General features: G+C 43.8%; 1 protein-coding gene across 1 annotated transcript; it reads right to left on the bottom strand.

The window, feature by feature from the left end:
• Positions 1–4,860: 4,860 nt before the first annotated feature.
• Positions 4,861–8,527, bottom strand: LOC132385513 (zinc finger protein 239-like). Its single transcript, XM_059957644.1, has 2 exons — positions 8,421–8,527; positions 4,861–7,385 (listed from the first exon to the last, which is right to left on the bottom strand). Exon 2 carries the CDS (start codon positions 6,821–6,823, stop codon positions 5,966–5,968), a length of 858 nt encoding a protein of 285 aa, XP_059813627.1. The 5' UTR covers positions 6,824–7,385; positions 8,421–8,527; the 3' UTR covers positions 4,861–5,965.
• Positions 8,528–16,213: the final 7,686 nt, after the last annotated feature.

The following is a 16,213-nucleotide window of genomic DNA, read 5'->3' as shown; positions in this document are numbered from 1 at the left end:
CGTAGCCATAAGCACTAAGTGTTTAACTGCTGTAACTCCAGATGGATGTGGAAGTGAACTGAGCTGGTAAACTAAGGGAACAAATTACAGGTGAACACGATGATCTATTTAGGAAAGGTTTGGCAGTTTGGGATGAACCCACCCTGCAGGCAATAAATGTTCACATCCTCCCAGCATGAACACCACAGAAAGATCATGCCTGCAAAATAAACCTGTATAGAATAAATAGTCAAAATTTCAATTAGACTTGTGATAATAGACAGTTTGTTTAACTAGTTAAATATGTGTACCTAAATGTGATTGATTAAAACCTGAAAACTCCACTTTTCAGAATCAGATTTAATATCACCAGCTTATTGTGAAATAAGTTAACTTTGCAGTAGTACAACGCTATACACAATAGAAAAAAAATGTAAATTATAGTATGAATATATATATAAACTAGTTAAATAATGAGTGCGAAAACAGAAAACAAAAAGAAGTGAGCTGGTGTTCATTGGTTCAATATCCATCCAGAAATCAGACAGCAGAGGGGAAGAAGCTGTTCCTGAATCATTGAGTGTGTGCCTTCAGGCTTCTGTACCTCCCACCTGATGGTAACAATGAGAAGAGGGCATGTCCTGGGGGATGGGGGTCCTTAATAATGGATGCCACCTTTCTGAGGCACTGCCTCTTGAAGGTATCCTGGACACTACGAAGGCTAGTGCCCATGATGGAGCTGACTAGTTTTACAATTCTCTGCAGCTTACTCTGATCCTGCACAGTAGCACCCCCATACCAGACGGTACAGCTCTGAATGGGTAATGATCCCATGAACACTATCTCACTATTTTTCTTTTACTTATTGTTGGCTACCCGACAATGCTGTTGATAAAAACGCTGGAGACAGGAGCCAAGTTTCATGGTTCTTTACTGGTAGATACCAAACTCTTAGCACATACGTACAGATCAATACGCGCCTAATAGCACATTCAACGACGTGTTACTAAAAATAGTCCCTTATTATACTGTAAGCTATATGTTATATGTTATTTTATTTATATGTATAAAATTTCAGTATATTTTATGTATTGTACTGTACCTCTGCCACAAAACCACAAATCTCTGCCCCTTCTTTAAAATCTTTATGATACTGCTCTCTTCACACTTCCTAGCCCTCCCTAATATTTTACGAGATACATCTTTCCTCCCACCAGATCTAGACGTTCTATTTGTGTTTTGATCTGCACATCAACCTCGATGCGCTTTTCTTCAGTGAACCTGCTCCCTCACTTATACACCACTTTCTCAATGCTGTCTCTTCCACCAGCGTCCGCGGTCATTTCTCTAAATCTCCCTCACTTATACACCACTTTCTCAATGCTGTCTCTTCCACCAGCGTCCGCGGTCATTTCTCTAAATTTCCCTCACTTATACACCACTTTCTCAATGCTGTCTCTTCCACCAGCGTCCACGGTCATTTCAATCACTTGCACAACCATTTCTTCACAAAAAAAAATTGCTTTTGCCTCTTTGTTGCCCTTCTCTGACCTCAACTGATCTATTACCCAAACATTCACAGCATCCTCATTCACCTCCAGATGTAAATGTGACCCAAGGTTCTAGTTACCTTCTACTTTAATTCTCCATTGCTCCCAATCTGACCTTGTCTATCCAGTCCGATTGCAGTAAAGCTCTTCATCTTCGTCTGGTAGGCGCTTCAGATCCCTCCAGACTAAGACTAATAGGCACTGGAGAAGTTTTTTCCCTACTGCAGTCACTTTGCTGAACAGTTAACTGCCGGTTAACTGTCGGCTAACTATTACTTGGATTGCACTACCTGTATGTATAATCTATATTTTCATTTATATTTATCATCTGTTATGAGCAGAGAGACAACATCTGCCGGAAGTAAATTCCTTGTATGTGCACAGGTACTTGGCGATTGAAGTCTGATTCTGATTCTGATCTTCGAACTAGGCCTGTTACAGTGTCCATTCTACGTATCTATTTATTTAGAGATACGATGTGGAATAGCCTCTTTCAGCCCAACACTGCCCAGCAATCCACCTATTTCACACTAGCTTTACAATGACCAATTAACCTACTAACCAGTACATCTTAGCACTGTAGGAGGAAACCCATGCGATCATGTGGAGAATGTACAAACTCCTTAGGGATGAACTCTGAACCCCCAAACTATAATACTGTCGCATTAATTGCTATGCTAACTTGGCTCAATTCGGGTTGCAGCAATTTCAAGTAATCATCAATTCTACCATTTTATTTTTGGTCTTACGAGGGGTGATTGATAAGTTCATGGCCTAAGGTACACGGAGTCAATTTTAGAAAACCTAGTACATATACACACATTTACACACTTAGTCTAACGGTCATTGAGCATATGGATCTTGGACCTCCAGAAAGTGGTCCACAGCAGGGGTCATTAATAAGTTTGTGGCCTAAGGTAGAAGGAGATGAGTTATACAGTTCTCATTACATGCAAATACAGTTCAACTCTTTGAACGACTATGCAGAAAGTTTGAAGTTAATAACTCATCTCCTTACAAGTTAATAACTTGTAAACCCGGTTTCTCTGACCCAGAACCCATTTCTTGTCATGCTATTCCCATACTGCAACTGAAGAACTTTATAAACAATCTACAGGTCCATAAATGTGCTTTTACAAAGTGCTAATTATTATTCTCATAAACTTCTCCAGTTACCTGCACACTAGAGGCAATTTATAGTGGCAAATTTGGCATCTTTGGGATGAGGGAGGAACCCCACGTTGTGACAGGGAGAATGTACAGAGAGGACCTGATGCTCTATTAGCTGTGCCAATGTTTAATGAATAAATGAGTTTAATGACTAGAAATTCAATATCAATCAGTAGTGCTAAATAGAAACAATGTTTCTAAAATTCAGATCCATTGATTTCTCCTCCAAAGGGAGGGAGGTGCCAGAGAAGAAAATTCATGACCTGGGAGCAGAATTAGGGCATTTGATTGATCAAGCCCCCTCCGTCATCACTGAGTCGTGGCTAAAAGAAGATTATAGCATCTAAGGATACACGTTGTATCAAAAGGACAGGCAGAGGCAGAGGGAGTTGTGTAGCTCTGATGGTGAAATATGAAACTTCATAGAAAGAGAAATCTACAAGAATAAAAAGACCCCAGTGGAAGGCCACTAACCAGTAGCCAGGATGCAGGATACAAATTACAATAAGAGTTAAAAACATAATGTCAAAAAGGCACTATTACAAGAATCATGGGGCATATGTGGGTAGATTGGGAAAATCAAGTGGGTGCTGCATCCCAGCAGAGAGAATTTGTAGAATGCCTTCAAAATAGCTTTTTAGGCAACTTGTGGTTGAGACTATGGGGATCAGCTGTTCTGGATTGGGTATGCCTAATGAACCTGGATTCGATTAGGGAGCTTAAGGTAGAGGAACCCTTAGGAGCCAGTGATCATAATATGATAGAACTCACCTGCAACTTGAGAGGGAGAAGCTAAAATCAGCACTCAAAGTTTAAATGTTCAAAGATCAAAGGACATTTATTATCAAAGTACGTATACAGTATACAACCTGGAGATTCATCTCCTCACAGGCAGCCAAAAAACAAAGAACGCTCAAAAGAACCCATAAAAAAGATCGTTAAATACCCAATGCACAAAAAGATCGTTAAAAAAGTGTAAACGATAGAAGTAAGGAAGTAGCTTTAGAACTGAAATTTCATGAAAGCCACAAAGCCAGTCATCACAGCAGCCACAGCAGAGCTGGGGAAAAGTCACGACGCGGCAAACAGAACGGAGCAAACCTGGCTGAGCTGACCCGTCCCTCAGCTATGGTCCTGACAACCTGACCCTTTCAGTCCGGCCCGGCACCCAAATCGATCAGACAACTGGACTCTCAAGGATGCCATGTCTCTGCTTCAGACAAACCTCCACCTCTGTCTCCACTTTCTCCACCATTTGTAGCCTAAGCCTCCACCTTCGCCACCACTCATTTCTCCATTGATCATTGTAATGAAGTACTATTTAGTAGTTTTGTTTCGTTTTTTCCCAGCAATCCACAGTTGTTGGGTATATGACCATTAAACACAGGAGCAGAATTAGGCCATTCAGCCCATCGAGTCTGCTCTGCCACTCCATCATAGCTGATCCCGGATCCCACTCAACCCCATACACCTGCCTTCTCACCATATCCTTTGATGTCCTGATCGATCAGGAAACTAACAATTTCTGCCTTAAATATACCCACGGACTTGGCCTCCACTGCAGTCTGTGGCAGAGCATTCCACACATTCACTGCTCTCTGGCTAAAAAAATCCCTCTTTACCTCTGCTGTAAAAGGTAACCCCTCAATTTTGAGGCTGTGCCCTCTAGTTCTGGATACCCCCTACTATCAGAAACATCCTCTCCACATCCACCCTATCTAGTCCTTTCAATATTCGGTAGGTTTCAATGAGATTCCCCCGCATTCTTCTAAATTCCAGTGAGTACAGGCCCAAAGCTGCCAAACACTCCTCATTCATGGAATTATCCTTATGAACCTCCTCTGACTCTCTCTAATGACAATACACCCTTTCTGAGATATGGGCTCAAAACTGTTGACAATACTCCAAGTGCAGCCTGCCTAGTGTCTTATAAAACCTCAGCATTAACTCCTTGCTTTTATATTCTATTCGCCTTAAAATAAATGCCAACATTGCATCACTAATGCCTTCTTATACTTTATTGTAGTGTAATAAAGGACATTACAGAGGCATGAGAGATCTGGCCAAAGTTGATTGGAAGAGCACATTAACAGGGATGACAGCAGAGCAGCAATGGCTGGAGTTTCTAGGAGCATTTTAAAAGACGCAGGATACATCCCGAAGAAGTGTTCTAAAGGTAGGATGATGCAACCGTGGAATATGCACTTTTATTTTGCTTTTATATTGGTTGCATCATCCTACCTTTAGAATACTTCTTCAGGTGAGTAGGAGAGAAGGGAGGGTCACAGCAATGGAGGGGGGAAAGAGGTGACACTGACGGCAGAAGAGGACAAGTCAGAGACGGGATGTGTGGAGGTAGGAGGGAAGGGGGTGACCCATGGACGTAAAGTTGTAACAGTGGAAGGACATGGGATGGGATGGGTAAGGGGGAAGACTCGGGCCTGCAGTGAGGGATGGAAGTTGTAACACCAACAGGAGAACTGGACGAGGCAGAGACAGGGTGGGGGCGGGAAGGAGACAATCCAGAGACGGAGAGAGGGCGAAGATTGTAACCGACCTGAGAGTAGGACAAGGGGTGGGAGGGAGGAGCAATGGATGAGGCGCAGGATCATGAGGACTTTGGTGTGGAACAGGTTTCACTGAGAAGCATTCCGATCTTGATAGTGCCACGCTCCCCTGGGTCTGATTCCCTCCTCATCATACAGACACACAGCCCATCAACCAGGCGCCAGTCTCAGGGCAACCCAAACGTGCCGCCATCAGGAAGTTGTCCCTCAAGCAGGCAGTAAGGACCCAAATCCAGAACAGCTGGAGGTGAGCAGCAGGGATGGATTTAAGGACAAGCTGAGAGAACACAGGAGAAAACACCACTACCGGGTGATGGGAGCTGACAGGACAAAAACAAGGCGGGGACCAGAGAGGCAGAATGGCTGTACATTGAGGGTGCTGCAGAGTCAGTAAGGACCTGAGACACAAGGTTTAAAATAGAACTAACTTAACTCCAGTCAAATTAATGGCTAACATCATCAGAACAAACCCCTCCCATACCCAGTGACCAGGGTGCTTCAGGTGTGACGAAAAGCAGAAACCGACACCAATAGTCACTCTTGAACTTACAACTGGATTTACCAAATGCGATGGTCAAAAATTTAACAAGAGTTATTTAAACAGCCTCCCATGTGAGCTTGTCAGCAGGTGTGACCGATCACACAGGACACGTGTGCAGCCTCTGAGTGTGAACTCGCCAATGGACTCTTCCCATAGACTTAGCAGGTGAACGGTCTCTCCCCCATGTGAACACGCTGATGTACCTTCAGTTGAGATGACTGAGTGAATCTTTTCCCACAGGCAGAACAGATGAATGGCCTCTCTCCTGTGTGAATTCGCTGGTGTGCCAGTAGGTGAGACGACTGAGTGAATCCCTTCCCGCAGTCTGAGCAGGTGAACGGCCACTCCCCAGCGTGAACTCGCTGATGCAGCTTCAGTTGCGATGACCGAGGAAACGTCTTCCCACAGTCTGAGCAGGTGAACGGCCTCTCCCCAGTGTGAACTGACTGATGTGTCTGTAGGCTAGATGACTGAGTGAACCCCTTCCCACACACAGAGCAGGTAAACGGCCTCTCCCCAGTGTGAACTTGCTGATGTACCTTCAGTTGAGATGACCGAGTAAATCCCCTCCCACAGTCTGAGCAGACGAACGGCCTCTCCCCAGTGTGAACTCGCTGGTGTACCTTCAGTTGAGATGATGAAGTGAATGCCTTCCAACAAGCTGAGCAGGTGAACGGCCTCTCCCCATTGTGAACTGACTGGTGTGCCAATAGGTCAGATGACCGAATGAATCCCTTCCCACAGTCTGAGCAGGTGAATGGCCTCTCCCCAGTGTGAACTGACTGGTGTGTCTGTAGGTGGGACGAGTGAGTGAATCCCTTCCCACAATCTGAGCAGGTGAATGGCCTCTCCCCAGTGTGGACTCGCTGGTGAGTTTGTAGGTGGGATGACTGAGTGAATCCCTTCCCACACACAGAACAGATGAATGGCCTCTCCCCAGTGTGAACTCGTTGATGGACCTTCATTTGGTAGGACCGAGTAAATGCCTTCCCACAGTCTGAACAGGTGAACGGCATCTCCCCAGTGTGGACTGACTGGTGTGTCTTTAGGTGGGACGAGTGAGTGAATCCCTTCCCACAATCTGAGCAGGTGAACAATCTCTCACCAGCGTGAATTTGCTGTCAGATATCTGAGTGAATCTCCTCCCACACAGGCAACAAAGGAATGGTCCGTCTTCCTCGTGAACTGACTGGTGTGTCTGTGGGAGGGCTGAGTGAGTGAATCCCTTCCCACACTGAGAGAAGGAGAATGCTCTGGCAGTTCATCGAGTCAGATGTAGTGAATCCTTTCACACAATCAATGCAGTTGCAGACCTGATCTCTAGAGGACAAATGCTGGTGTGTTCTCAGCATTCGGGTTCCAGTTGATTTCACTAAGTTACAACAGGAAAAATAATTTCAAACAGAAAGTACATTTCCAGCTGGGATGAGATACTCCTTCATCTCTAAGGAGGCAGAACGGCTATGTTGGTGTTACAAAGGAAATATCTGGTCACACCTTAAGTATCTGGACAGAGGCAACAAGTCTGGTATGTTGTTGTTTGATATTCCCATAAAGAAATTCTTTGCCGTTCTTAACCTGTCAAAAGATGTACAAAAGACATCAACGGGTGAAGGTCAGGATTTCAAATGACATAACTGTAGTCGCTATGGTGAACTCTGACATCACACTGTTACAGCGGGGTTCAACCCAAGTCGGCAGAACAACTCCGCATCTTCTAACTAGGCATGGAACAAGCACCCATTAAATTCTCTCACAGTCTGTATCAGAACAGACCTTTTCTCTCTGTATTCAATCTGTTCATATGCTCAGTTTGTTTCTCTCCATTAGTATTATTGTAATTTCTGGTCATTTCCCACAGCATGACAAAGATCCTGGAAACTTTCTCATTATTTTACCCCCTGACACCCCATCAGGTGTCTGACGATGGTGAACTCATCCATGGCAATGCCAATGATATGAAGAGGAGGGTAGTAGTCTTTCTCATTAGAGGGTGGCACTTTTGAGATGTGAAAGATCCAGTCACTTGTTACTGGGGACAAAGGTGCTTGATGTGATTCAATACCCAGAGAATGGTACAAAACACGGAAGAAAAGTCCAGGACATGAGGAGGCAGAACAAAGGTGATTTTTCTCAAGAACTAAAGCTAATGGAAAGATTTTGTTCTTTCTTTCTTTGCAACACTAACGGACATTTTCAGTGACTGGAAGGTAGCGCCTTCGTCCGAGATTAACTTGGAACTATATTTTGGTTCCAAGTTTCCACTCTTTGGATTTACATAGCTGAAGCATAACAGTACCTGGGAGATCCATCTGCTCCCATTACCTCTGCCTGTCCTCCCTTACAGACTGGTGGGAAAACACTAGCAATGTCAGCAATGGCCGCCCCTATACCCAGAAGCCCCACGAACGAGAGACCCGTCTATTCGCCGCTGTCCCAGCGATGCGCATGCGCGATACAAGGGCGCCAGCACCTTCGGGAAGGTGGAAGGCTCCCCGGGGCCCGGGGACGGATTGTGGGGCTGAGAGAGACGGGAACGCCCCGGGGTGCCCGCAGCTCTCAGCGATTGTCCCTGAGTCAGGGTGCGAACGCCGGTGCTGATCGAGAACCCACCTGAAACCCCGCTCCGACCCGCGCCCGATCCGCCACTCTTTTTGTCCGCTGAGCGCATGCGCGCTGTTCGGGACGGCCTGCCAGCCCGCACGCATGCGCGCTGTTCGGGACGGCCTGCCAGCCCGCACGCATGCGCGCTGTTCGGGACGGCCCGCCAGCCCGCACGCATGCGCGCTGTTCGGGACGGCCCGCCAGCCCGCACGCATGCGCATTTGATCACTGGCTGAAGCTGAAGCCGGCAGGTCTGTGTTCACGGGGCCTCGCCACATGCCTCCAAGACAGTCAATAGTGTAGAAAACTCAGCAGCGAGCTCTCACAAACAATATACTCAATAGCAGCAGGCATTGTGTCAAATGTCCAGCCTCCTCACAAATGCAGATATAAAACACAGGGGATTCTGCAGGTGCTGGCAGTATAGAGCAACACCAACGCAAAGTGCTGGAGTGGTCAGGCAGAAGAATAAACGGTCTAACCACAGCCCAAAATCTCCACAAGTATCCTCTACCCCGGGCGTCCATCCACCTTATTTATACACCTAGTGATTTTCCCCAAGACCACCCCTCAGCCTCCTACATTCCAAGGAAATATTGAAGAAAACACACAAAGTGCTGGAGGAATTCTGCAAGTCAGGCTGCATCTACAAGGTCACACCTCAACCTCCTCTGCTCCAGGGAAAATCGAATTAACCTCTCCAGTCTTTCTGTATAACTCATCCCTGGTAACATTTCTGCAATTTCCAGCTGAGCGACATCCTTCCCAGCTATCTACATGATCAGTGCCTCTCATCATCTTATACACCTCTATCGGGTCACCTCTCATCCTCCGTCGCTCCAAGGAGAAAAGGCCGCGTTCATTCAACCTACGATCATAAGGCATGCTCCCCAATCCAGGCAACATCGTTGTAAATCTCCTCTGCACTCTCTCTATAGTATCCACATCCTTCGTGTAGTGAGGCGACCAGAACTGAGCACAGTTCTCCAAGTAGGGTCTTCATCCAGTCATCCCCACTGTCCTGCTTTCACCCCACACCCTTTGATGCCCTGGCCCATCTAGCTCTGCCTTAAATGACTTGGCCTCCACAGCTGCTCATGGCAACAAATTCCACAGATCTACCATCCTCTGATTAAAGTAATTTCTCCACATCTCAGTTCTAAAAGGACATCCGTCAGTCCTGAAGTCATGTCCTCTTGTCCTAGACTCCCCTACCATGGGAAATAACTTTGCCATATCTAGTCTGTTCAGGCCTTTTAACATTTGGAATGTTTCTATGAGATCCCCTCGCATTCTCCTGAACTCCAGGGAGTACAGCCCAAGAGCTGCCAGATGTTCCTCGTACAGTAACCCTTTTGTTCCTGGAATCATTCTCGTGAATCTTCTCTGAACTCTCTCCAATGCCAGTATATCCTTTCTAAAATAAGGAGCCCAAAACTGCACACAATACTCCAAGTGTGGTCTCACAAGTGCCTTATAGAGCCTCAACATCTCATCCCTACTCTTATATACCTCCAGAAATGAAGGCCAACATTGCATTCGCCTTCTTCACCACCGACTCAACCTGGAGGTTAACCTTTAGGGTATCCAGTACAAGGACTCCCAAGTCCCTTTGCATCTCTGCATTTTCAATTCTCTCCCCATCTAAATAATAGTCTGCCTGTTTATTTCTTCCACCAAACTAAAGTGCATGACCATATACTTTCCAATAATGTATTTCATTTGCCACTTCTTTGCCCATTCTCCTAAACTATCTGAGTCTCTCTGCAGGCTCTCTGTTTCCTCAACACTACCCGCTCCTCCACCTATCTTTGTATCATCGTCAAATTTAGCCACAAATCCATTAATACCACAGTCCAAATCATTGACATACATTGTAATAAGTAATGGTCCCAACTCCGACCCCTGTGGAACTCCACTGGTAACCGGCAGCCAGCCAGAATAGAATCCCTTTATTCCCGCTCTCTGTTTTCTGCCGACCAGCCAATGCTCCACCATGCTAGTAACTTCCCTTTAATTCCATGGGCTCTTATCTTGCTAAGCAGCCTCATATGCACCACCTCGTCAAAGGCCTTCTGAAAATCCAAGTACACAACGTCTACTGCATCTCCTTTGTCCACCCTGCTTGTAACTTCCTCAAAGAATTGCAGTAGGTTAGTCAGGCAGGATTTTCCTTTCAGGAAACTGCAGGAAGTGGTTCTGACTGTGGTTTCTTTTCCTTTTCCTTTTCCTTCTTTCTCGGGTGCTCAGCATGATCTCGGGAAGTTCACTGGAGTGCCCTTCGATTGCTCCCGTTACGGTCTGATCTCTCCTTTTGGTTTCCTCAGCCTCAGCATCGTTTGAAGAATCCTCTGTTTTTGTATCTTACTTTCTGGCCTTCCATTTGGTCTCTGCATCTACCTTCACCGGCAGTTCTTTGTCTCCCAGTTGCAGTTTATGCAATAACGGTACTGCGCACAGAGTGAATTCGGGTTCCTTACAGTCACAGAACCTGAACGCTTGCAATTTTCCTGAAGCTCCCTGAACTCTCTTAAAACCAAGCCACACCTTGCAAGAAGCTGCCTGATTAACATATCAGAGGCTTTCTCCGATCTGTTGCCTACAAAGACCGTTGTAGTTGGACCACGTTCAAGGCCCCGCTGAGCGTCATGATCCTTCCTCGGTCCAGTCAGAGGCACAGAGACCGGCATAGAGATCTGCTGGGCAATGGTTCATGGTGTACAGCATCATCCAGTACCATTTCTTAATTCGCTTTCAGCTGACTTTATTGTAAGGGTCGTGGCATTCAAACTGCGGATGGATCTTCAACCAAGCTGTAGTTGTCTCAGCCGATCACACCCCCATACCTGAGGAGGCTTGCTGGTTGTTGTATTTCACGGTTACGAATGCCATTCCCACAGGAGTTATCTTGTTCTTCAGTTTTAGTTGAATATCTGCAGACTTCAGCTAGGTATCTTGGAAATACTGTTCAAACTCACTTTGTGGGATGACTGAAACAGCTGAACTGCTGTCCAATTCCATTTTAATTAATTTGCCATTCACTTCTGACTTAAGCCATATTGGTTCTCCATTGTTAATTTTCACACTGTCCTGTGTCACTCTTACCATATTGTTCACCTACAGCAAACAGATTAGTGCTCCTTTAAAACCTGCAACATGATGTTTTAGATTTTTCTCTTCCCTGTGCAGACAATTTACTTTTGCTCTTTGTATGTGTCCTACTTTGTTGCATTTTCCGCAAACTTTGCTTTTAAACCTCCACTGGCCTGGTGTGTACGAGCCTCTGCCGCAATAGTAATGCAATTTGTTCGGCCAGGCTGGGTTACTTGCTTAGGTGCTGCAGTTTAATTCTTGTTCACTTTCATTCCTGTCTGTACCTCAGTCACGTCACTGTCAGTGGTTTCCACTGATACAATGATTTTCACTGTTCTTTTAAATGTACTCTGTGCTTCAGTAAGGAGTCATTTTTGAATGCTTTCTTTTAAGATACCACAAACTAAATTATCTCTTATTGTATTATTAAGCCCGTTACTGAACAGATAAAGTTCGGACAATCTCCTCAATTCAGCCGCATGCACTGAAATTGATTCCCCTTCTTTTTGATTCCACTTATGAAACCTAACGTGTTCTGCAATCAGCGATGGCTTTGGTTCTAAGCAAATCCTGCATCACTTTTACAATAGCAGCAAAGTTAATTTCTGATAGTTTGGTTGAAGCAGTCAGACTTTGAAACAAACTGTATGCTTTTAAATCCACTGCACTCAGCAAATTTGGCACTTGTTTCTCATTGGCTATTTCATTTCCTTCAAAATACTGTTTAATTACCTGAGTTTCCATGAGTCATTTATCTCTTGGGTAATCAAATACATCAATCAATCAATGCATCAAATGCAATGTAGTCATCCATTTTTGGATTATTTTAATGATTATTATCACCCAGTACTCACTCTTTATAAACCCATGAATTCTTCCACTTCCTTACTTTTTTTTTAAACAATCAATCATGTCTTTCCTTCCAAAAAAATGTGCTTTTCATAACTCGACCGTTCCTTTTGTGTTTTATTTTATTTTGAATATCTTACTGCATTCTCAACATGTCGGTAACTGTCTCTGGTTTGTTTTCAGATACCTCATTGCCAATATTATGCTTTGTAACTTTTGAACATTAAACTAATCCAAGGAAGACATGGGAGTATGAAATGTGGGTGTAAGTTTGTGTCTTACTTTACGTGAGGCATGCACATATCACATGGTAACATGCAGACTTGTGCAATTCATGTATTTATACATATAATTCATACTGAATTACTTAAACAAAGAAGAATACTTAACTAACTAATATTATATATATATGTTTTTGTGAGAAAAAGTTTGTGAACCCTTTGCAATTACCTGGTTTTCTGCATTAATTACTCATAGGTGTGGTCTGATCACCTAAGTTAGGAGAGAATAAACTGGTTTTGCAGGAGGCTTGGAACCAGAGCACCAGATCAGTAAAGGGGTGGATTGCACCAAAAGGAAATAGTCAAGGAACGACAAAATCAAAATAACTCTTATGATGAGTCCGATAGTTTGAAGTGGGTATGCTAGGAGTATTATGGGTAAGGGTGGTGAGCTTAGAGCACGGATCAATACATGGAACTATGATGTTTCTGGCAAGTCCACATCAGACATGTGGAGGGTGCTTAAAGATCAGTTGTACAGGGAGGTGATGAATTTAATCAAGAAGATAAAGGAAAAGTATGTAAAGCTTCTGAAGTTAAGATCAAATGAGTACAAAGAAGCCAGTAAAGAAGGGAAATAGTTAGAAAAGCCAGGAGGGGCCTTGAAAAATCCTTGATGAGTAGGATTAAGGTAAATCCCAAGGCATTCTGTAAATCAAGAGCAAGAGGACAATTAGGAAGACCACTCGAAGATAAAGGGGGAATGCTTGCTTGGATGCAGAGAACGTGAGTGAGGTACTTAATGAATAATTTCCTTCACTATTTACCAAGGAGAAGGATTTGGAAGACCAGGAAATCAGTGCTGTGTGTATAAATACATTATACATTTCCACACATAGACTGGGAAGCCCATTCTGTAAAAGGGATGGATGGTTTGGAGTTTGTAAAATGTGTGCAGGATAGTTTTTTGCGGCAATACATAGAGGTACCAACTAGAGAAGGGGCAGTGTTGGATCTCCTGTTAGGGAATGAGATAGGTCAGGTGTCGAAGGTATGCGTTGGGGAGCACTTCGGGTCCAGTGATCACAATGCCATTAGTTTCAATATAATTATGGAGAAGGACAGGACTGGACCCAGGGTTGAGATTTTTGATTGGAGAAAGGCAAACTCTGAGGAGATGCGAAAGGATTTAGAAGGAGTTGAGTGTGACAATTTGTTTTATGGGAAGGATGTAATAGAGAAATGGAGCTCATTTAAAGGTGAGATTTTGAATCTTTATGTTCCTATTAGATTGAAAGGAAAGGTTAAAAGTTTGAGAGAGCCATGGTTTTCAAGGGATATTGGAAACTTGGTTCGGAAAAAGAGGGAGATCTACAATAAATATAGGCAGCATGGAGTAAATGAGGTGCTAGAGGAATGTAAAAAGAATCTTAAGAAAGAAATTAGAAAAGCTAAAAGAAGATACGAGGTTGCTTTGGCAAGTAAGGTGAAAATAAATCCAAAGGGTTTCTACAGTTATATTAATAACAACAGGATAGTGAGGGATAAAATTGGTCCCTTAGAGAATCAGAGTGGACAGATGTGTGGAGCTGAAAGAGATGGGGGAGATTGATATTGAAAGGAGAAGGATACTGAATTGTGTAAGGTAAGGGAAACAAGTAGGGAAGTTATGGAAACTATGACGATTAAAGAGGAGGAAGTACTGGCACTTTTAAGGAACATAAAAGTGGATAAATCTCTGGATCCTGACAGGATAATCCGTAGGACCTTGAGGGAGGTTAGTGTAGAAATAGCAGGGTCTCTGACAGAAATATTTCAAATATCATTAGAAACGGGGATGGTGCTGGAGGATTGACATATTGCTCATGTGGTTCCATTGTTTAAAAAGGGTTCTAAGAGTAAACCTAGCAATTATAGGCCTGACAGTTTGACGTCAGTGGTGGGTAAATTAATAGAAAGTATTCTTAGAGATGGTATATATAATTATCTCGATAGACAGTAACTGATTAGGAACAGTCGACATGGATTTGTGCATGTTTGACAAATCTTACTGAATTTTTTGAAGAGGTTACTAGGAAAGTTGATGAGGGATGTTGTCTATATGGACTTCAGTAAGGCCTTTGACAAGGTTCTGCACGGAAAGTTATTTTTATTTGTTATTGCACATAATGTCCAATCTCTTCATTTAAAATGTTCACAATAATCAATGTTTCAATTGAATAATACTTAAAGGTTCAATCTTTAGGTATTAATATTGAAGTAGTAAAATGGATTCAACAGTGGCTGGATGGGAGATGCCAGAGAGTAGTGGTGGATAACTGTTTGTCAGGTTGGAGGCCGGTGACTAGTGGTGTGCCTCAGGGATCTGTACTGGGTCCAGTGTTGTTTGTCATATACATTAATGATCTGGATGATGGGGTGGTAAATTGGATTAATAAGTATGCAGATGAAACTAAGGTAGGTGGCATGGTGGATAATGAAGTAGGTTTTCAAAGCTTGCAGAGAGATTTATGCCGGTTAGAAGAGTGGGCTGAACGATGGCAGATGGAGTTTAATGCTGATAAGTGTGAGGTGCTACATTGTGGTAGGAATAATCTAGGAATAATGGTGCATAGCTCCCAGAAAGTGGAATCTCATGTGGATAGGATTTGGTATGCTGGCCTTTATAAATCAGAGCATTAAGTATAGGAGTTGGGATGTAATGTTAAAATTGTACAAGGCATTGGTAAGGCCGAATTTGGAGTATTGTGTACAGTTCTGGTCACCGAATTACAGGAAAGATGTCAACAAAATAGAGAGAGTACAGAGGAGATTTACTAGAATGTTACCTGGGTTTCAGCGCCTAAGTTACAGGGAAAGATTGAACAATTTAGGTCTTTATTCTTTGGAGCGTAGAAGGTTGAGGGGGGGGACTTGATAGAGGTATTTAAAATAATGAGGGGGATAGATTGAGTTGACGTGGATAGGCTTTTTCCATTGAGAGTAGGGGAGATTCAAACAAGAGGATATGAGTTGAGAGTTAGGGGGCAAAAGTTTAGGGGTAACATGAGGGGTAATTTCTTTACTCAGAGAGTGGTAGCTGTGTGGAACGAGCTTCCAGTAGAAGTGGTAGAGGCGGGTTTGATATTGTCATTTAAAGTAAAATTGGATAGGTATATGGACAGGAAAGGAATGGAGGATTATGGGCTGAGTGCAGGTTGGTGGGACTAGGTGAGAGAAAGCATTCGGCATGGACGAGAAAGTCAAGTCAAGTCAAGTCAACTTTTATTGTCATTTCGACCATAACTGCTGATACAATACATAGTAAAAGTGAGACAGCGTTTTTCAGGACCATGGTTTACATGACACAGTACGAAAACTAGACTGAACTACGTAATAAAAAAACACAGAGAAAGCTACACTAGACTACAGACCTACACTGGACTGCATAAAGTGCACAAAACAGTTCTGGCATTACAATAAATAATAAACAGGACAGTAGGGCAAGGTGTCAGTCCAGGCCGGGTATTGAGGAGTCTGATAGCTTGGGGGAAGAAACTGTTACATAGTCTGGTCGTGAGAGCCTGAAAGCTTCGGAGCCTTTTCCCAGACGGCAGGAGGGAGAAGTGATTGTATGAGGGGTGCATGGGGTCCTTCATA

Source organism: Hypanus sabinus (assembly GCF_030144855.1).
Source record: "Hypanus sabinus isolate sHypSab1 chromosome 24 unlocalized genomic scaffold, sHypSab1.hap1 SUPER_24_unloc_4, whole genome shotgun sequence".
Taxonomy (NCBI): Eukaryota; Metazoa; Chordata; class Chondrichthyes; order Myliobatiformes; family Dasyatidae; genus Hypanus; species Hypanus sabinus.
This window is presented reverse-complemented; position numbering and strand designations above follow the sequence as displayed.

Excerpts from the sequence above, each read along its gene's own strand:
- LOC132385513 (XM_059957644.1), bottom strand. The coding sequence starts at position 6,823 with ATGCCGTTCACCTGTTCAGACTGTGGGAAGGCATTTACTCGGTCCTAC.